Source organism: Saccopteryx leptura, chromosome 3 (assembly GCF_036850995.1).
Source record: "Saccopteryx leptura isolate mSacLep1 chromosome 3, mSacLep1_pri_phased_curated, whole genome shotgun sequence".
Lineage (NCBI taxonomy): Eukaryota > Metazoa > Chordata > Mammalia > Chiroptera > Emballonuridae > Saccopteryx > Saccopteryx leptura.
The window spans coordinates 97,809,292-97,830,392 of NC_089505.1; the positions used below are offsets into that span (position 1 = coordinate 97,809,292).

The 21,101-nt window shown below is 53.8% G+C and overlaps 1 protein-coding gene across 1 annotated transcript in view; it reads right to left on the reverse strand.

The window, feature by feature from the left end:
- The window catches only part of KIF17 (kinesin family member 17), a 37,880-nt gene extending 22,490 nt beyond the window's left edge, over positions 1-15,390 (reverse strand). The window contains 7 exon segments of the mRNA XM_066372634.1: positions 2,287-2,396; positions 5,800-5,835; positions 5,838-5,901; positions 5,904-6,253; positions 8,035-8,224; positions 14,334-14,435; positions 15,298-15,390. Of these exon segments, the coding sequence (XP_066228731.1) occupies positions 2,287-2,396; positions 5,800-5,835; positions 5,838-5,901; positions 5,904-6,253; positions 8,035-8,224; positions 14,334-14,435; positions 15,298-15,375 (930 nt within the window). The 5' untranslated portion in view covers positions 15,376-15,390.
- Between the last annotated feature and the right edge of the window lie 5,711 nt (positions 15,391-21,101).

Sequence of the window (21,101 nt, forward strand, 5' to 3'; positions counted from 1 at the left end):
ATCTGAAGCCGAGCTCCCACTTGAGGACTTGGCTTTCTCAGTCCCCATGTCCCTCTACGCCGAGGACTTCTCCCGCGGTTCTAGACCACGCCCAGCAGCTCACAAAACCCGCTCTATTACTTCCAGTAGCAAAAGCAATAAAACTCTTCCTTGGCCCCACGTGTGCCTCCAGCTGCAATGCCTGTGACCGGGGTGCTCGGAAAAGGCTTGATGACTAACGAGGGCTCGAGCGCAAACCCCAACAACGAGACCCCTTCAGGTCCCTCTCTTACTACCCATTCTGGAGACGAGAAACAGGCTCAGAGAGCCTGAACAGCCTGCCCAAGGCCACAGAGCCTGTAAGACTGGACTTGCAGAGCATAAAAGCTGGATGGACCCTAGGAATCTTCTAGTTCCAACCCCAAACTGTACGGCTGGGGGACTGAAGCCCACAGTCACACCCCCAGCTCGTGGTGGAGTCAGTTCCTGGCCTGGCACCCTTCTCCACCATCCTCAGGGCCACCTCCCTTATCCCGAGAGTCCTGACTGGTTCTGGGATGGGAAGTGTGGCTCATATTAGAAACTCTAGTGTCAGAAAACAAACTTGGTGGTGGTGGCCTCAGGTAGCAGTGCTCTGATGCAGGGTCCCCTGGTCTGTCCCACAAGGAGGAGGCAGGCACCCCCCATTCCCAAGGCAGAAGGACCCTCCAGCCCGCACGGCAGCTCTTCTCCCTGGTGACCACTAGGGGGCGATGCCTGCCCACCCAGCAGTTCCTCCTTGAGGAGGAAGCCTCCATCCCAGCTTCTGGCCAACCCTTCCTACCCCCACTGTTTTGTGACCAACATCCACCTGTCGCTATGTGATTCTAAAACCCACTCTGGCCTGACCTGTGGTGGCTCAGTGGATAAAGCATCGACCTGGAAATGCTGAGGTCGCCGGTTCGAAACCCTGGGCTTGTCTGGTCAAGGCACATATGGGAGTTGATCTTCCAGCTCTTCCCCCCTTCTCTCTCTCTGTCTCTCTCTCTCCCTCTCTCTCTCTCTCCTTTCTAAAAATGAATAAATAAAATTAAAAAAATTAAAAAAAAAACTACTCTGAACCCTCAAAGTGTAACTTCTCTCATTCTGTGGGTTTGGGTTTGGCCATGGCCAAAAGCCCCCTCTTCACCCTGCCCCAGGGGCTCCCCGCTGGGAAAAGGCAGACTGGAAGCTGAGCTCCCAGAACCTTCACAGGGGCAGGACAGGGCCCATCTGGCCACAGCTGGGCCTCTCCCCAGCAGTAACAGCCTCTGCCTGTCATGGGCAGCGCTGGGAGACTCTTGCGTCCATTTCTTCTACTCTCTAGCCCACCGGACTGAGCCCCCCCAGGCCTTACCTGGTCTTCCCCCACACACACCCGCCCCAGAGGCTGGGCCCCAGGCCCCCACAGCCTGGCCAGGGCTCCCAGGAGCCTCAGGGCAGGTCCCATCTGAGGTCATAGTTGAGTGGTAAAGGCCCAGAGCAGGCATGCCCAGGCCCCAGTCGGTCCCTGAGCTGTTTCTGCCGGCATTCGGTTCTCCACCAAGCAAGCGAAGGCCCTAAAGGGACCGCAGAATGTCAAACCCCACCACGTGCTCGGGTTCAGAAGGTGGCCCTTAAGTAGCAGGAACCTCCAGAAACCCACAGAGCCTGGAGTTGGGGACCGGGAGTTAGGAGGCTCCCACACACCTGGCGATGTTAAGTGCCCCCCGGGGATTATTAGCTCAGAGTCTGTAAATGAAGCTGTTACCTGCCTTGAGGTTGCCAGAGAACCCTGAGAGCCTGTATGTGAGAGGAGGACTGTGGTGACCCCCGGTGACAGATTTTTCTGGAGGCCAACATCTCACTTATCCACCAGTCAGACGGGCAGCTCGGGGCTCCCCCCTGCCCACCCAGCTGCCCTGCTGTCAGTCAGCCCAGGCTTCTTGGCACCTGCTGAGGGGACTCACTCCTTCCGCTCTGACCTCCTCACATCTGCCCGGGCCACTTCCGGCACCGGGGTGGGGGTGAGGGGGGACACCCTCTCCTGCAGTGCTGAGGGGAGGCGGCGCTCCTGCAGACGCCCCTACACCCCTTTCTGTCCTCTCACTGATGTGGGATGTACTGGACCCTGTGGTCAGGAACTCAAGTTCCAATCCCAGCTCTGCCTCTCCTTAGCTGTGTGACCTTGGGCAAGTCATGCTCATGCTCTGAGCCTCAGCTTTTTGGGCTCCAAAAATGACATGATTCTAGAGAAAGTCTGTCAGGTGCCACCTGCCCGCCTATTGTCCCGCCTGCTCCGGGTCTCACCTCTCGGATGAGCTGCTTTTCAGCCTCCATGTCATGCTGGATCACGGATGGGGGCAAGGGCTTCTCCTCAGTCTGGGCAGGGTTTAGGAGCCCTTGATTAGACAGCAGGGCTGGGAGGAAAACAGAACGGAGGGGCCGTGACCCATTTGCTCACCGTTAGTAGGAACTAAAGCAGCAATCCACAAAGACAACCACGTGCTCATTCAAAAAGACTTTGAAGTACTGAACTTATCTGAAGCATGTCTCTATGTAAAGTGCTAACTGATTCAGTCATTTAGGAACTATTTCTTGAGCACCGCATGTTCCAGGCACCGGGGATGTGGCATTGAACAAAACAGACCAAGCTCCACACCCACAAGCTGAGTTTCCAGGTGGGAGAGAAAAGCAAACAAAAGAAGCCAGCGCGTGGCATGTTTACAAGGCGGCACGCGGGGCGGAGAGACAGAGAGCAGGCAGGATGCTCGGGAGTAAGAACCAGGGGGAGGCCTGCAACGTGAGTCCTGCGGAAAGGGATGAGCTCTTAGACAAGAGGAAAGCAGCGATCTGGAGGAAGTCAGGGACAGAAGCGAGGCAGGCTGAGATCCTGGGGACAGACAGGAAGGAGCAGTGAGTGCAGAGGTCCTCCAGGAGGCAGCGGCCTAGACCGTTCCCGGGACAGCCAGGAGGCCGTTGTGGCTGGAGCGGAGTGAGCGAGGCAGAGTCTGGGCAAGAGGAGGTGGGAGGGGGCGTGGCCAGATCACGGGGACCTCGCAAGCCGTGAGGAGGGCGTGAGCTTGGACTCTGGGTTGAAACGGGCTATTGGATAGGTTAGCGCAGAACAGTGAAAAGACTTGCACTTGAACAAGACCTCCCTGGCTGCTGGGCGGAGAACGTACTGAGGGAGACAAGGGCAGACGCAGGAGACCTCCTGGGGGCCTCTGCAGTCATTCAGGTGGGAGATGACGGTGGCTCAGGCCGCGGTGCAGCGCTGGGCAGGTCCTAGACATGTTTGCAAAGTGGAGACAACCGGATTAGATATGGGTTCAAGCTTTCAGGGAGCCAAGGCTGACCCCCCAGGTTCTGGCTTGCCACCAGCGGGGTGGGGACAGCTGTAGGACAAGCAGATCTGGGGAAGATCAAGAGCTCAGTGTTGGATGTGTTAAGTTTAAAACAGCTGGAGAGTCAAGTCTGGAATTCAGAGGACACACTGCATCAATTATTTTTATAAACTGTATTTTCTGATGCTTTGGCATTTCGGTGGACTTGCTGGCCAGGGAGAGACTGCCCCTCCCAGGGCCAGCTAATTCCTAGACAGTCCACAGCTTGTTGGCAAGCCCACCTTTCATATAAAAACCTACCGATCCTGAGTGCATACCTCCAACCACCTCCTTGATCTAAGTCTCACACACTGTGCCAGCATTTGCCCTTCCCTAAATCACCCGAGAGCCAGGTACCAGACAGGCAGGGACGGCCCCAGTGCCCCTAAACCAGCCAGTCCTAACTGTTCCTCCGACCCCCGCCTCGCCTGAGGCAGATCGCCATCCTGACCATCAGGCCGCCCACGACATGGACAGGCTCGGCAGGACCGGGCGCACCGCCTGCTGGACTGGGGTCAGAGAGTGGAAGTGGAGAAACGGGGGCCAGAGAAATCAGACAAAGCTGTTTCAAGCTTTGCTAGATGGGGAAGAGGGAAGTATGCCAGGAGCCAGGGGGGGAACTGGGGCAGAGGGGGCCACGGCTAATGCTAAGTGCCGTGGGGTGGAACGCAGGGAACGCCGAGTCAGACACCTGGTTTAAGGCCCACCTACAAAGTTAAAGCACCACATGCTAAGCCCACAGGTGCATACCTCATACAGTCCTCCCAACTGCCTCACGACAGCAAGGCAGGTGTCGTTAGTACCTTATTTTACAGACGAGGACAGAGGCTCAGTGGGGCTAAACCGCTTGCCCTTGGTGCCAGCGTGGAGACTAGCGATTACTGCTCACCCTGCACCAGCATTCATCTTGCTGAGCTGCCTGTTAGTCATCCAGGAAGGGGGGACACAACCGCCCCTTCCCCGCACGGCTGTTACGATACCCACTCAAGGCTGCACCAATGTTAGCTGCTGGGCCTGGGGAGCCCCAGGCAGGGCCTCCCCAACTCCTTCCCGCACCTCTCACCATCCCCCCCATCTAGCTTCTCCTTCCCATCCTTGGGGCAATGAGGATCGGGGGTGGGGAAGCAGGGAAAGAGGAGGAAGATGGATTGCCTGCCGAAGTGGAATCCTCATTGTGGTGCTCCAGGCCACCGCAATTCTAGCCCCTGCCAACCTCACCTGCCCTCTCTCATCCCCCTATGCAGCGGAAGTATTCGTGGTCCCTCAGACACACCTTATTGTTTTGTGCACCTCTGCACACACTGGCCACTCTCATCCTGTGTAATAGGGAGACTTCTTATCCCCCTAAACTCTGCTCACTAACCCTGTCCCACATGATGAGTTGTCCTCCATGCCCCTCAGGAGATGAGATGCCAATGAGGCAGAGCTGAGATCTGATTCATCTCTGGGTCCCCAGTGCTCAGCACAGGCCCATACACAAAGAGTGGGTGCTTAGTGAACTCGGATGGATGGATGGATGGATGGATGGTTGGGTGGGTGGAAAGATGGGTAAAAGCATGGATGACAGGATGAAGTAAATGAATGGGTAGACGTATGAATGGTAGGATAGATGGGTGGGCGGAGAGAATCGGTGAATGAATGGGTAATCAATGATGGAGGGGTGATTAGGTAGGTGAGTGGGTAAATGGGTAAATAATGGAGTGGGGTGAAAGGGCAGGTAGGTAAATGTCAGGGTAGATGGATACCTGGTAGATGAGTGGATGGTTGGGTGAATGCGTGGGTGGATGGGTGGGTGGACGAGTAGATGAATGGGGGTGTGTGTAGAATGGATGGATGGGAAGGTGGTGGAGAGCTGGCTGAATAGACAGATGGACCCAGGCTCTTTTGCACTCCCTTCCTCAAAGGTTTCTCAGATAAGAAAAACCCTTGGAGTCCTTCAGCTGCAGTGCCCTGCAGACCTGTGCTCCTCGTATGGGCCTCTACCTACCAGGTGACAGCCAGACGCCGGGGCGTGAGCACTGCCATCACGAGGTGCCTTTTTGGGAGTGGGGGTGGGACGTGGGGGAGTGAGTCACCCAGCGGCTAAGCAGCACAGCATCACGAGATGCTGCCGCAGAGACAGCAGGCAGACAAGCGGATGACGAATGTGCAGTCGGGAGGCAGGGAGCAGGCAACAGCCCTCCCCCCCCGCCCCCAGCTGATGGGACAGGATGGACACACTGGGCTCTTCTTGGGGCATCAGCGAGCAGACACCATCCGGGCTGTCACCAACCAGGGCTGTCTCTCACTGTTCCCAAAGCCATGGTCCCATGAAGCTGAGCGGTCATGGGGCGTTGCCTCCACGTCTCATAGACTCAGCTGCCGGCAGGCAGACCCCGGGACAGACCTCTCTCCTGGGTCCCCCGACCCTTCCTGCCACTTCCTCCCGCTGCCCCACCTGACAGGTTGCTGGGGCTCATCTGCTGGGCCAGATTGCCTTGAGCTTCTTGTTCTCGTCCTGGTACTCGCGCAGCAGGGCATCCTTGGGGTCCTCGTTGATGTGCGCGGCTTGTTCTTGATGTTCTTGGCCCGGTTGGCGTAGCGCAGCGTGCTGAGTGTCTCATCGTAGTTGTTGTCAGCAGGCGACAGGCAGGCCACCATCAGCGTCTTGGCGTTGCCGCCCAGCGAGTCCTGTAGCAGCCGTGTCAGCTTCGAGTCGCGGTAGGGGATGTGTTTACAGCGCCCATCCACCAGGGCCGAGATGACGTTGCCCAGCGCTGACAGTGACAGGTTGATCTTGGTGGCCTCTTTGAGCCGCTCCCCTGTGGCACCTGTCTTGGACTGCCGCTCGCTGCCCGCCAGGTCCACCAGGTTCAGCTTGCCTGCCCGGAGGTGGTGCTTGCCCCACTCGTCTGCAGACAGACCAGGCAGAGGGGTGCGGGCTTTAGGAAGGTCTCCGTGGTAACGAGGGCAGTCAGCATCAGGCCCTGAGTGCTCACCCTCACTGAGGGTCTCATTTCAGCCACTCAGGAGCCTCACGAGGGGGGGTGCTCTTACTGTGCCCATCTGACAGAGAGGAAACTGAGGCTAACGTGGCATTTAACTTGCCCACGGCCCACAGCTGTTAAGTGGAGGAGCCAAGATCAGACCCTGGGGCTGTCGGACTCCAGAAGCAGGGGCTGGGAGGCAGACTATTCTCTGAGCAGCAGACGTCTATGGCCACCACAACAGGTCCTACACATTTCTTGTGAGGCCAAAGGTGGGGGTGGGGAGATGTGACTGGGTCATCAGGGAGTTGTATCCTTTAATGCAAAAACCACTGGCTTTGGAGACTCTTGGCCCTGGTTCCCATCCCAGTCCTGCCTCCTGCCTGCTGTGTGACCTTGGCAGAGTCACGCACCTCTCTGATCCTCAGTTCTCCTATCAACAAAATGCGACTAACAATCGCTCCCAGTAGGGTTGGTTGTTGGGAGGAGTAAACTGACAACACATTTTTACAGGGTCTACGCAGGGCCTGGCACAGAGCAGGTAGACGTCTCCCCTGAGAAAAAGCCCGGTTCCGCTATAACTTGAGGCTGTGCTAGCAGGACAGGCCCCAAGTGCCGAGGGTGACAGGAGCTGGGTCCCCCATGGTTGGCATCAGGGGCTCAGAGCACAGGTTTGGGAGACTCAGACCTGTGAGGGTGCAGGCTTGATTCCATCCCTTAATAGTGGTGAGACTTGGGGAAATAAATTCACTCGACTCTCAGCCTTTCTATCCATAAAGTGGGAATCAAAGGCCCACCCTGAAGGGCTGTGGTGAGGACGCACCAATAGCACATGTGGAGAGAGCTCGGGGTTGTGCCTGGCACACAGCAAGCACTCATTAAATGACAGCTTGCTGCTCTTAACTATTAATAACTGTTTTTTGTCTCCTGACAAATCCATGCACAGTTCCAAATGAGATGAGACAGGGGTGGGGGTAGGGACTTCCTCCTTAGTTCCTCCTTAGTTTCCGACTGGTTGAAACCACAATTGGCCTAGTTTTAGCCAGGACCCAAAGTAAAGAAATAAAAGGTTTGGCTGGTACCCAGGTAAGGCTTGGACACAGGAAGGGGTTGATTCTTTGGGCTATTATCCCCCCTCCCAAAAAAAGGGGGGGGGAAGAGATTGAGAAGGGAGGAAAAAATGGAGGGGAGAGGTAGAGGGAGAGAAATGAGGGACCTGGGACCGCCCGTTTGGAACGCTCTTGGGAGAAGGTGAAGGAGCCTTAGACGGACCCTCTGCTCCAGGAGGTCTACTCCAGGGAACCTAATCTGAGGAAACGACTCTAAAAGTGGAAAAGGTTTTGTGCACAGAGATGTTCACGATGGACTTATTTACACTGGAAGCCACGATCACACCTGGCAGAGGACTGGTTAGAAAAGGGCCACCACCCATGTCATATGTGCTATATGCACATCACAAGCATGGCACGTAGTTAAGTGCTCAGTGGTAGCTACCAGTATTACTGCTGCTATTGGTGCTCTTTATCCTGGAAACTTGGGCCCTAGCTCAGGGAAGGGCCTCCTGTGCTTCCTCCAGGCAGTTTGAGCATCTTTCTCAGGCTCAGCTGGGGCCCTGGAGGCTCCGAGACATGAGGTCTCTCACTCAGAGGAGCAGGAACCCAGCTCAGGCTGCCCAGCCACGCTCCGCCCCGGCCAGCTCCACGTACCCACAGCATAGATCTCGATGCTGATGGTGAAGATGGAGTGGGAGCGCGAGGAGTCCTTGTTCATGAGCGTGAAGCCGACTGAGCGGTTATTCCAGCCCGTCTCCATGATGTGCTCGCACTGGGCCACGCTGCGTACCGTGTGCATGGAGAGCCCCTTCACATACACGCCCTTCTCCGGGTGCTCCCTCAGCTGTGGGCAGGGGGCACGGGGGGTGGGGGGACCAGGGTCCCAGAGGGAAGGGCCTGATTAGACCACCTTCGCCCTCCTGCAGCCCCGATGAGCACCCCAGACACCCTCGCAGGCAGAGGGTTTGTTGCAGGGGGAGCCAGCCACAAACCCACCCTGCCTTTTACTCGTTGTGGATCCTTGGGCCAGTGACTTAACCTCCCTAAGTCTGTTTCCACATCTGTAAAATGGGTATGAGATTCCTATCTCCATGGGGAGATGGTGAGGATTCAGTAAACTAAGGCTCATACAAATGCTTGGCACGGTGCCTGGCACATGGCCAGTGTCCCCTAAATGCCAGCCGCTGGCCTCACTACTGTGGTTAGTGCTATTATTGTGAAGGAGGTTTTCAGTTGGGAGTGTTAGCTCCCCAGGACTGACACAGTTGTCACCAAAAGGCTCTGAGTGCTCCTCCTCCACCCTGTCATCACAGCTTTGGGCCCCGCTGCCACGGTGCCAGGGCAACAGAGATGTTCCTAGAATCTTGAATCATGGCACGTGAAGGGCCATTTGCTGCTCGGAACTCCCGCTGGCCCGCAGCTCACGCGGGCTCTCAGCGCGATGGCAGTGAGTAAATTAATTTATCTGATCGCTCCCTGCTCGCTCTCCAGGCAGCTAAGTTGTTTTGTTGCTGACACAGAGCTGTGAAACGCAATATTTTTCAAGTGTGAGAAGACATAAAACTACTTTAGCAAGAGCAGAATGGATTAGGACAAAAGTGGCTCATCTGTTGTTCTGAGCCACTGAAGGCTCAGGGTAGCTTCAGCGTCCCAGGTAGGACTGGGCCGTGAGTGGCAGGGGTCACTGGCGGTGGGAGAGCCCAGAGGCAGGGCTTAGAGAGAGGCTGCGGCATCCTGCAGTAACCAGAGCTTGAAAAGACAAAGTGCTGACTTTGCCCTAGGAGGCGGCGGTGACGACGGGGCACAGAGGACAGGAGACTCTGCCCAGAGCATGTCATGAAGCCAGCCTGGAGGCCTCGGCAGCACCTGGCGGCTCCACTCATGCCCACCTGTGTGCCGGAGGCCTTTTCTGATCACTGTCACGCTCCCTGGAAGAGCCTCGTAGGCTACCTGGCACATAGTAGTAGGTCCAGGTAAGTGGGCAGCTGCTCCCAGCTTCAAGGAGAAGGTGGTTCCTATTTAGTCAGACAGGCCTGGGACAGAAACCTGCTTCTGTTACTTGTTAATTGGGGAAGTCACTGTGCCTTTCTTGGCCTAGGTTTCTCATCTATAAAATGAGGATAATAAATCCTATTTCTGCATGACTATTAGGAGGATTAAGAAGGGAATGCCTGGCCCTGACTGGTTAGCTCAGTCGGTTAAGAGAGTCATCCCAAAACAACAAGGTTGTGGTTTGATCCCCGGTAAGGGCACACACAGGAAGCAACCAATGTGTACACGACTGAGTGGAAAAACAAATGAATGCTTCTCTTCCCTCTCCCCTCTCTGTCCATCCCCTCTGTCTCCCTAAAAATCAGTCAATAAAAAAAATTAAGCCTTGCCCAAATAGCTCAGTTGGTTGGAGCGTCATCCTGGAGCACGGAGGTTGCCGTTTGATTCCCAGTCAGGGCACGTACAGGAGCAGCTCCATGGTCCTGTCTCTCCCTGCCTCTTGCCAAAAAAGAAAAAGAAGAAAGAAGAAGAAGAAAGAAGGAAAAAGAAAGAAGAAGAAAGAGAATGCCTGGCCGGATAGCTCAGCTGGTTAGAGCTTTGTCCTGATATGCAAAGGTTCCCAGCTTAATCCCCATTCTGGGCACATACGGAAACAGGTCAATGTTTCTCTCTTTTTCCTCCTTCCTCTCTCTCTAAAATCTTTTTAAATTTTTTTTATTTTTATTTTTTACAGAGACAGATAGTGAGTCAGAGAGAGGAATAGACAGGGACAGACAGATAAGAACGGAGAGAGATGAGAAGCATCAATCATTAGTTTTTCATTGCGCATTGCGACACCTTAGTTGTTCATTGATTGCTCTCTCATATGTGCCTTGACCGCGGGCCTTCAGCAGACCGAGTAACCCCTTGCTGGAGCCAGCGACCTTGGGTTCAAGCTGGTGGGCTTTTCCTCAAACCAGATGAGCCCATGCTCAAGCTGGCGACCTTGGGGTCTCGAACCTGGGTCCTCTGCATCCCAGTCCGACGCTCTATCCAATGCGCCACCGCCTGGTCAGGCTAAAATCTTTTTTTATTTTTAAGAAGGGAATGGAACTAATAAAAAGTTCTGTGGGTCCTCAGAGGGGGCTCAGTGAACATAGGTCATGAAGAAAGTGAGGATGATCTGTCACTCATGAGCAGAAAAGGTAGCAAGGAGGCAACCCCTCCCTTAGGGGTCACCCCCAAACCCATGATTAGTCCCCACTTTGTGATCCCTGGCTTCCTCCATTCCTTCCCTGTTAGAGAGGAGGAGAAGAGCTGAGGAGGTGCTGAGTGACAGCCACCAGCTGTGCCCTGTTCCTTGGTAACTGCTCCTCCAGCTGCAAGGCTGCCCAGTCGCCATGACAACCAGCTGGGATGTGGCCTGGCCATGACTGATGGGCATAGGCAGACATGTTCGCCACTGATCAGGAGCCAGGAAATACCCCCATGGAGGAGAGGGTCCTGACACTCTGGTGCCAGACCCAACTGGAGAGGCCTGAGGGCCCGCCTCCACCGCCCAGTACTGGGCTGGGTTCCACGGAGATTCATGGTTCGGAGGGGAGGGAGGAGGTGTAGCTCTGCTTCTCAAACTCTCTGGCTGGCCCTAGCTGGTCTAATAACCCCTAATTACTGAAATGATCAAGCCCAGCGCTGTGCAATGCATCCCGACCGCCTGCGCTCGTATCCAGTCTCCACCCTGTACTGACTGTGCCTTCAGGCCGGTCTTCCCCAGGTGCCCTGAACCTCAGTTTCCCCATCTGGAATAAAGGATATGAACAGCACCTCCTCCAAGGCTGTTGTGAGGTTAACACGAGAACCCATCTGCACCTGCTCTGGGAGGCATCTGGTCAAAAGCGCGGTGCCCCTGGGGAGCGTCAGGAGTGCACCTGCTACTGGCAGCCCCCCAGAGAGCCCGGCTCACCAAGCCTGAGGCCCACGGCCCAGCTGGGGCAAGTGCATGCAGCTGCCAGCCCTCGGCCCGGCAGGGCCTGGGTGACTGAGCCACTCTAGGGGCCAGGGTACTGATGACAGGAGGAGGGCCCCTGCTGCCCCAGTGTGGGTTGGCAGAGAACCCTGATCCTGAAGGCTGGCCTTTCAGGGCTGACATATGGGAACAGCTCCCTGGGCCTTCCTCCTCTCACCATTTCCCTGTCTGGGGGCTGAGGCATGACTCAGTCGCTCCAGCTCCCGGATAGAGAAGACAGTAGAAAGACTCCAGGTGGGTGGCTGGCGGTTCCTGCGCAGAACGGGCAGGCGCCGCTGTGTTCCGGAGAAGCGCAGGGGGGCGGGGGTCTGCGTCTGGACAGGGACTGGGAGGGAGCTCACTCCCCTGTGGACCTGCTGCGGTGTGTGGCCTGGCACCCAGTGAGTCCTTGTGGAATGAGTGAGTCAGCCTGTCCCTCCCTCAACTGAATCCTCATTTCTGGCTTCATGTTGCCCAGGAGTTTCCTATACCGCTGACCCCCAAAACAGTGGGAGGAAAGCACCTGACCACTCAGTTCCCACAAGTTCAGGTACAACTAGTAGTTTGCTTTGTGACCTTGGCCAAGTCCTTTCCTCTCCTCGGCACTCAGTTTCCTCATCTGTACAAGGAAAGGGCTGGACTAGAAGCTCTCTAAGGGTCTTTCCAGCTTAAATGCTTAAGGATTTTCCCATGATATGACAGGTACAAACAACTTTTTCACGACAGCTGCTCCCTGAAGTCTGATTAATTCTATTGGGCCATGGAGTGGCCGCCAGGCCAAGAGGAGCTCCCAGCCCCCTCAAATGAAGCAGGGGCAAGTGGGGAGGGGGTGAGGAACTGAGCAGAGAAACAGCCCTACCCCCACATGGGTGGCTCCAGTGTCCTGTCCAACCCAGAGGACAGGGACGGTCGGGAGGATGGGGAGGGGTTCTGCACCCTCCCCACGGCTGCCAAGGCATGAGGCCAGGGGCGATTTAAGCAGTTTGGGTCATGGAAAATGTCCAACCTTGACTCTGTGACTTCCTAGCCCAGTGACCGCAGTGACCCTCTTTCCCAGCCTAGTTTCCTCACCTGTAAAATGGGAATCTTCATAGCAACCTCCCAGGGCTGGTGCTCATTCATGATTGACACCCCCCCAACTCAGGCATCTTGAATCTGACGGAGGTGGGCCGACCCTCAACGCTGGTTGTGGGCCTTTTGGACCCCGCTGGTTGTTGGTCAGATAAGAAGCACCAGACTTGGGAGGGGCGGCCACCATCACCCCCACACACTGGCCTCCCACTCAGCATTTAGCGTCCCAGAGAGGACACATAACTAAAGCCTCACACGACGGTGAAGGCCCAAGGGTCCCGTATCTGGGTCCAGCCTTGCCACCAACTGTCCAGCCCTGTGAGGTCACTTGACCTCGCTGGATTCCCCAAAGGATCTGCCTATCTTGATAGCAAGCATCTAATTCTGCTTCACATACTGGGAAATGATGTTCTTTCATTCTGATTCTAGCCTTTTAGGAGACTAAGGACAATTTTTTAAAAATTGTTATTTATTGATTTTAGAGAGAAAGAGGAAGGAATGAGAAACATCAATTTGTTGTTCTGCTTATTTATGTGTTCACTAGTTGATTCTTGCATGTGCCCTGACCGGGAATCAAACCCTCAATCCTGGCATATTGGGATGATGCTCTAACCAATCGAGCTACCTGGCCGGGGTCGGACAAAGGACAATTTACAAAACATGTGCCATCAGTCCTGGCTCCTCCTCCCTGGGTTTCCACTGTGCCACCACTGGTCATATACACTGTCCTTTCTCAGAATCCCAATGGCGTGAGAGAGCTCACATACTAAACACCTGCAATACGCCAGCACTCCGCCAAGTAGCTCACCCTCATTATCCTCCGGAATCTCAAAACTACCTTGTGAGGTCATATGATGGGCCCACCCACACCAGACCCCTTTCCAAGGGAACAAGGTCCCAGAATTTGATCCTAGCAGTGGCCATGAAATGGAGTGTTTGAGATTCAGGACCTTGAAGCCAGACAGACCTGGGTTCAAATCCAATTCGGCAATTTACTGCTGTGGGAAACTTGGGCAAATTAATTAGCTTCCCTTCCCATGTTGGTAAATTGGGGAGAATAACATCTGCCTCACAAGGTTACTGTAGCAAGTGGGAGAATGTGCCTAAAGCAGTCGGGGAACAGTAAGTTCTCAGTGAATGACAATCATTTTACGTTCTTTTTTATCTTGAAGATTTTCAAAATAAGTTTTTGGAAGTGGATCTCTTTTTTCAAATGATAGAGATTACAAAACTCCATCTATTTCAACAGGTGTAGGTAGCATTACCCCAGTTAAGGTCCAGCCCCACCTTGTGTGGTAGAGGTAGACCCACCAACCCCTTCCCTGCATCATCGGCTCTGAGAATACTCTAGTTTTTCTTCTCTCTCTTTTTTTTTTTTTAAGCAAGAGAAACAGCCAGACAGAGACAGAGAGAGGGACAGATATAGACAGACAGGAAGGGAGAGAGATGAGAAGCATCAACTCATAGTTGCAGCACCTTAGTTGTTCATTGATTGCTTCTCATATGTGCTTTTGACCAGGGGGCTCCAGCCGCGCCTGTGACCCCTTGCTCAAGCCAGTGACCTTGGGCTCAAGCCAGCAACCTTGGGCTTTAAGCCAGTGACCACGGGGTCATATCTATGATCCCACACTCAAGCCAGAGACCTTGCACTCAAGCTGGTGAGCCCGTGCTCAAGCTGGTAATCTCAGGGTTTCAAACCTGGGTTCTCTGAGTCCCAGGCTGATGCTCTATCCACTGCACCGCTGCCTGGTCAGGCAAGCATACTCTAAAATTCAAGTTCAGAGTCCCACTATAGTCTGAGCCAGTACCTGTGCCCTCAGGATACATTTTCTACATTTCAGGACCACCCGATGCCAATCTCCCCTCTCCACCAGCCCCCACCTGTCTGTGCCAGGTCTGCACCCACCTCCAGCCTCCGCTTTGTGTCAGCCCCTAGCAGGTCTCGAACATCTTCATTGTAGATTTCCAAGTAGGAAGCCCGGACCAGAAACTTGGTATTCTCTGCGCACTGCAGCGAGTGAGCGAATACAGCACAGACACCTGAACACCTGCTGCCAATCCTGACCCTGCTACCTGAGCCCTCTGCAGCCAGGACTGCGTGGTGACGACCTGGGGCTCTGCAGAGTCGCTAATTTTCATATTGCTCGTGTCTAATGCTCCCTACGGGCCTCAAAGAAAAAGAAAGGGGAGGGGCCTCCCCATTGCTCAGGTAGAGAAAACCAGGCCACAGGTGTGGCCTGAACCATGCACTAGCTGATCCCGGCAGCTGTCTGTTCCATAGGACACCAGGTGAGTCCCAGGTGCAGGTACAGTGGGCTCTGTAGCTGAACAGGGTCCCAGTCCCCATTTCCCAGATGCAGGAATCTGTGCACACTGCCACAGACTGTCACCAGGGCACTTCTCACCTGCAGCCCGGACACTGGGGTGACCGGCTTTGATCCAGCCCCTAGGACCTCCAAGTCTCAGCTTCCTTATCTCGAAAATGGGGATGAGAGTTACCTCCTGGGTCTGGCTGGGGTTCAGTGGGATAATAAAGGGCTCTGTACAAGGCCTGGTCTGTAGCAACTGCTCAGTAAAGGAAAGCTGATTGCTACAACCACTTCTCCACGTCATCTCATAGTATCCATGTGAAACGCTAAATAAAATGATAACACCCAAAAATGGCAGGAAAAAAGCATGGAAATGCAAGGAATTGTTTTCTGTTTTCAATTCTTCTCCTATCACCCTCCCCCCCCCCCCATGCCACGTTGAGGCAGCTCTGAGCGCATTGTTCCACAGTTAGAAGTGCTCTGGGACCGCGCATGGTAACACCTGGGGAGCCCGCAGGCCCCAAGCACCAGCCCTGCCCCTTCCCTCCACGAGGCCCATACCTGGACTCTCTCGAAGATGTGCTCGAAGGCCCTGGGGATGATGCCTCTCTGGGAGGGCGGGTCTGGCAGGCCCTGCATGGTGAAGGACTTCCCGCTGCCCGTCTGGCCGTAGGCAAGGATGGTGCCGTTGTAGCCCTCAGTGACACCCTGCATGGGAGGGCCAAGTCTCCGTGCTCAGCTGACCCAGCACGGCGGGCGCATGGCAGGCCCAGGTCTGCGGCCGCCTCCTAACTCAACTTGCAGACTCAGAGCCCCTGCGGGTCTCCCACCATCATGTCCCTGGGCTGAGGGTGAGCAGAGAGATAAAGACAGCACAGCTCTGTCCTCAGGGAGTGTACTGCCTGGGGGGGGGGGGGGGGTAGGAGACTGTCCCGTGCGTGTGGTTAAGGGCTTGTGCTCTGAGCCTAGCCATCCGAGTTCAAATCAGTCTCCACTCTTGACCGTGTGCCCTTGGACAGTTCCTACCCAGGCACACTGAGCCTCAGTTTCCCACCCAGAAATAAAGGGTCAGAACAGCACCCCCTCCAAGGCTGTTGTGAGGTTTACCAAGAATTACTGCAGGCTGATTACCAGTTAGCTCAGTGTTGTCCTGAAAAGCCAAAGTTGCAGGTTCGACCCCTGGTCAGGGCATATACCGGAAGCAACCAATGAATGCATGACTAAGTGGAACAACAAATGAATGCTTCCTTCTCTCTCTCCCTCTTTCTCTATCTCTCTAAAATCAATCAATAAATTTTAAAAGAGAATTACAGCATGAGCTGGCATGGGCCCTGGCACGTGGAGAGCGGGCATACAGAGGTGCTCACTGCATGTCTGCCTGGATCGTGGAGGTGTGTGTAATTCCAGCCATTCAGGCTGCAGGCTAGGAGAGGGAATGGGGGGGGGTGCAGGGAGGAAGGACAGTGTGGACAGAACTGGGGGAACTGAAAGGGTGGCTTGGAGTCTGGACAGGTGACAGAAGAGGAAGGTATTCCAGGCAGAGCAGGCAGCTTGAGCAAAGACAGAGAGGAGAGAGGCTGGCACAAGGGGGTGGAAGATAAAGCTGGGAAGAAAGGCAGGTGGGGGGCAAACTCAGTGTCACCCTGAAGTCATTCTTCATTCACGGGTGCATTTATTCATTCCGTAGGTGCTGGCTCTCTCCCCTGCGCCAGGCACTGTGCTCTGGCCGGGGACAGAGTGATGAATAAGGCAGACACCGAGTCCCTGCCCTCATCACACATGAGGACACAACTTCTAGAACTGAGCATGAGGGAGGGGGGATCCAGTGTCCGAACATGAGCCCAGAGAGCTGCTCCCAGGCCCCGAGGGCCCACACGGCATCTGTGTCTGGTTCCACTGCAAAGACCCATCCAGTAGACCAACGTGGGGCCCAGGTCCCCAGGGACTGCTGGTGAAAGACTAAAGTCATGATTCCAGTTCCTTTGAAGGAAGGCCTCATTTAATGGGCAGAACTGGACGAGCACCACTCCTCTGTTCGAGGAAACCCCGTGTGGGTTCCTGCAACTCATCCAAGGGCGGTGGGCTGACAACGGGGATGGTTCTCTCGCGGTGGGGGAGAGGCAGTGGCAGACCTGTCACCCAACCAAGGGCCACGACTGGATTCCTCAGAGCCAGTGGCACACAAAGTCCCAGGAACAACATGGTGCAGCACCCAGAGGATCAATATCACCCACACCCAGGGAAGAATCTACGTAAAAATAAATACCACTGCACCACGCAGTAGTGTAACCACCAGTCACATTAGCAATGTGCCTGGTGCAACTGAGAAATCGCATTTAGTTTAATTTACACTTAAAAACTGAAGCAGCATAAAATATGCTTTCCATTTAACACTTTCTTTTGTGCTTCATTTCAACTGGTGGCACGCTAGCATCTGAATTGAGATATGCTGTAAGTGGAAAACAGACCATAGTTCAAAAAGTTCGTGTAAAGAATGTACAATAGCCCTGGCCGGTTGGCTCAGCGGTAGAGCGTCGGCCTAGCGTGCGGAGGACCCGGGTTCGATTCCCGGCCAGGGCACACAGGAGAAGCGCCCATTTGCTTCTCCACCCCTCCGCCGCGCTTTCCTCTCTGTCTCTCTCTTCCCCTCCCGCAGTCAAGGCTCCATTGGAGCAAAGATGGCCCGGGCGCTGGGGATGGCTCTGTGGCCTCTGCCTCAGGCGCTAGAGTGGCTCTGGTCGCAACATGGCGACGCCCAGGATGGGCAGAGCATCGCCCCCTGGTGGGCAGAGCGTCGCCCCTGGTGGGCGTGCCGGGTGGATCCCGGTGGGGCGCATGCGGGAGTCTGTCTGACTGTCTCTCCCTGTTTCCAGCTTCAGAAAAATGAAAAGAAAAAAAAACCAAAAAAAAAAAACAAAAAAAAAAAACCCAGAAGAATGTACAATAGCTCACTGACAGTTATTATATAGTGATAATATCTATTAATGTCTTGCCCTGGCTGGATAACTTGGTTAGACTATCTTCCCAAAGCACAGAAGTTGCCGGTTCAATCCCGGATCAGGGCACATACAGGAACAGATCAGTGTTCCTGTCTCTCTTCCATCCTCTCTCTCTAAAATCAATAAAATAAACATTACTATATAGATAAATAATATCTATTATGTTTTATTTATGTTTAAAGATTTTATTTATTTATTTTTAGAGAGAGGAGAGGGAGAGAGAGAGAGAGAAGGGGGGTCAGGAAGCATCAACTCATGGCAGCTGCTTCTTGATGTGCTCTGACCAGGCAAGCCCAGGGTTTCGAACCGGCAACCTTGACATTCCAGGTTGATGATACTTTATCCACTGTGCCTCCACAGGTTAGGCTCTGTTATATTTTATTGAAATGATTATATGTTAGATATAATGGGTTAAATGGGTTATATAAATTAATTGTACTTGTTTCCTTTTACTTTTTAAAATGTGGCCACTAGAAAATTTTAAGTTATGCATTTGTATTGGAAAGCGCTGTTCCAGAGCCACTAGCCACATGTGGCTATTGAAATGTAACTTATTTCAAATTAAATAAAATTAAAATCCAGTTCTTCAGTAGCACTAGCCCATCTGCCTACATACTTCCCAGATATGGCTAGTGGGCACTTAACTGGACAGCCCAAATACAGAACATCTTCACCATCACAGAGGGTTCTACCAACAGTGCTGCTCTGGGGTGGGGTTGAAAATGTTACATTTTTGAGGCAAAACATAAAATTTCATGAAAGTTTCATCCATCAACAGGCACCTCCAGACCTGCCCAGGACAAGCTCACACACAGATCGGGTCCTCATTATCAGCCACTCTGCACTTCCTCCCGGGTCCTGCCACGTCTCTCATACAATTATTTACTAAATGGTTCTTGTGAAATCAACTGTTATTTGTCTCTCTTTTTAATCTGGTGTCATCCTCAGCAATCATTCCCATGAAACTGCATTACAGTTTGGATGTGCTAAATATTCTTTCTACTTCACATTAGACATCTAACTGTTGAAACTGAAATAAAAAGCATCACTCCTAAATTGCCTCATGTCCCCTTTCTGGCCACTCCAAAATGAACAGTTTCATGTCCCTTCCAGAGGCCAAATTCTATGTCTTCTACAGCATCGATGTCTCTGGAATCCAGGCCCACCATTTTCTGTTTGGACATGATAGAAGTCATAGTACCTGGCCCCTGAGTGGGTCATCAGAGGCGACTCTAAAGCCATGGGTGTGCAGTAGGGAGTAGAGGGATGGCAAGGCCACCAGCTGGGAAGGAAGGAGCCTACAGACCAGGCAGCAGGCCAGGTGTGGTGGGGAGGAGCTCATCGTAGGGCTTGTAGGTAGCTGAGCTGCCTGAACAGTGGGTCTGGGGTGGAGAGTTGAAGAGGTCCCTGACAATGACCTCAGGAACAGAGGCTAGATTTAAGGTTGTGGAGAAGAAAGGGAGGGGAGGGGAAGGGAGGGCAGAAAGCAGCAATCAGAAGTCCTGGAGCTGTAGTGCATAGGACCTGAAAGGAGGGTCTCTGGGCAGGAGGCTCCCAGAGGTGGTCAGAGCCCTGGGAGACTGGTGGGAGCTGGGTCAGAGCCCAGCAGGGCAGACACACAGCCACCCAGCCCTCTAATGGGCTGCTGCTCCTGGCTCAGAGCCACCTGAGTTGTGCTTTGCATCTAATTTGCATGTTGCTCACTTAAGAGCAGCAAACAGCTGATGGAGCATGGACCCCAGCTACTCTGCTAGGAATCAAAACTGCCCCTAACTTGTTCAATAATGCTCCAGGCCTGTTTCCCCATCAGGAGTGATGACTAGCTCTATACATCTACAGAGTCTTGTGACAATCAAATGCCGGTCTCCACCTGGAAGGCCCCTTCCTCAACCTTCCTCCCTAGCCAGCTCCTCTCATCCTCAGATCTCAGCTTAGACCTCACCACTTTCAGGAAGCCTTCCCTGCTTTCCTTTCCCTTCCCATTCCTTCCAAGTTCAGGTTTGCTAGCCTTCCCTATGCTGCCAAATCTCCCAGGCTTCTCCTCCTCCTCCTCCTGCTGGATCATAGCGATTAGCCAAGCTGCTTCTCTAGTGAGTTTGCTGAGGGCAGGGTCTGTGCCTCCTTTAGGGCAGTGCTCTCCATGCCTAGGATGGGGCCTGTATGGAGGTGCTATATGTTAGCTGCACGAATGAATGAGAACATGTGGTTGAAGCTCTGTGGGAGGTCCAAAGGCAGGTGTCTGGCAGAAAAATCACAAGTGGTGGAACTCAGGACCAAAGGGAGAGCTGATGTAGCCACTGTGTCCTTAGTGTCTCCCTTCTGAGCTGGGGTTTCCTGGAGACCGTGACAAGGGAGGCTTGCTCAGGAGATTACTACTTCCAGGATAAAGAGAGAACCCACCGGCAAGGCTGAGGTCCTGGAGGAGGCTAGGCCAAGGAGGAACCATGGAACCCTCAAGTCTTAGAGGAGTCCACCCTAAAAGAGGGAGAAGTGCTCAGTGGAGCCCAGGGACAGAGCCAGGGCAGGTGGCTGAAAACTTTAGGAAGGCTGTCAGTGGCTCACCATGCACAATGGTCTTCTAGGAGCCAAGAAGCAAAGGCGGAACTTTGGGAAGCTTTGGGAAGAGTGAGCTCCTTCTACTGTGTGGACATTCAAGGACAAGGACCTGATGGGGGAGGCTCGACCAGACAACCCCTCAGGTCTGTTTCAGCCTGGAAGTCCAGGACAGAGAAGAACAGCCTGCCCATCCCCAGACCCCGGGGAGAGCTGCCCTCATCCTCTGAGCATCAGCTCCGATCAAGTCCTGACCACTGGGGAGCTCTGCGCTTCAGAACACTTCAGCCTGTTCCAGGGTTCTGACTACCTTGAAGAAAGAGATGGGGCAGCCAATGTTGGTGTTCTGGATTATTTAGTGGCCTGCCAGTCAAAACATAAATGGTTCCATGGTCAAATCTATTTTGGAAACTCTGGGTTAAATGAGTTACCCGGCCTGACCACTGGTGGTACAGTAGACTGAGAATCAGCCTGGGATGCTGAGGGCCTGGGTTTGAAACCCCAAGATCACTAGAGCACGGGCTCATGAACTTGAGCAGGGGGCTTGTGGGCCTGAGCACAGAGCTGCTAGCTTGAGCATGGGATCACTGGCTCTGCTTGAAAACCACACCCTCTTCCCTGTCAAGGAACATCTGAGAAGCAATCAATAAAAGAACAACTAAAGTGAAGCAACTAGGAGTTGATGCTTCCCATATCTGTCCTCCCCTCACCTCTCCCTTCCTGTATCTCTCTAAAAACATCAATATTAAATAAAAAGTTACACCAGTTTCTTCAAGCGAAGGAAACTGTATGCAACATTTTCCAAACTTTTCC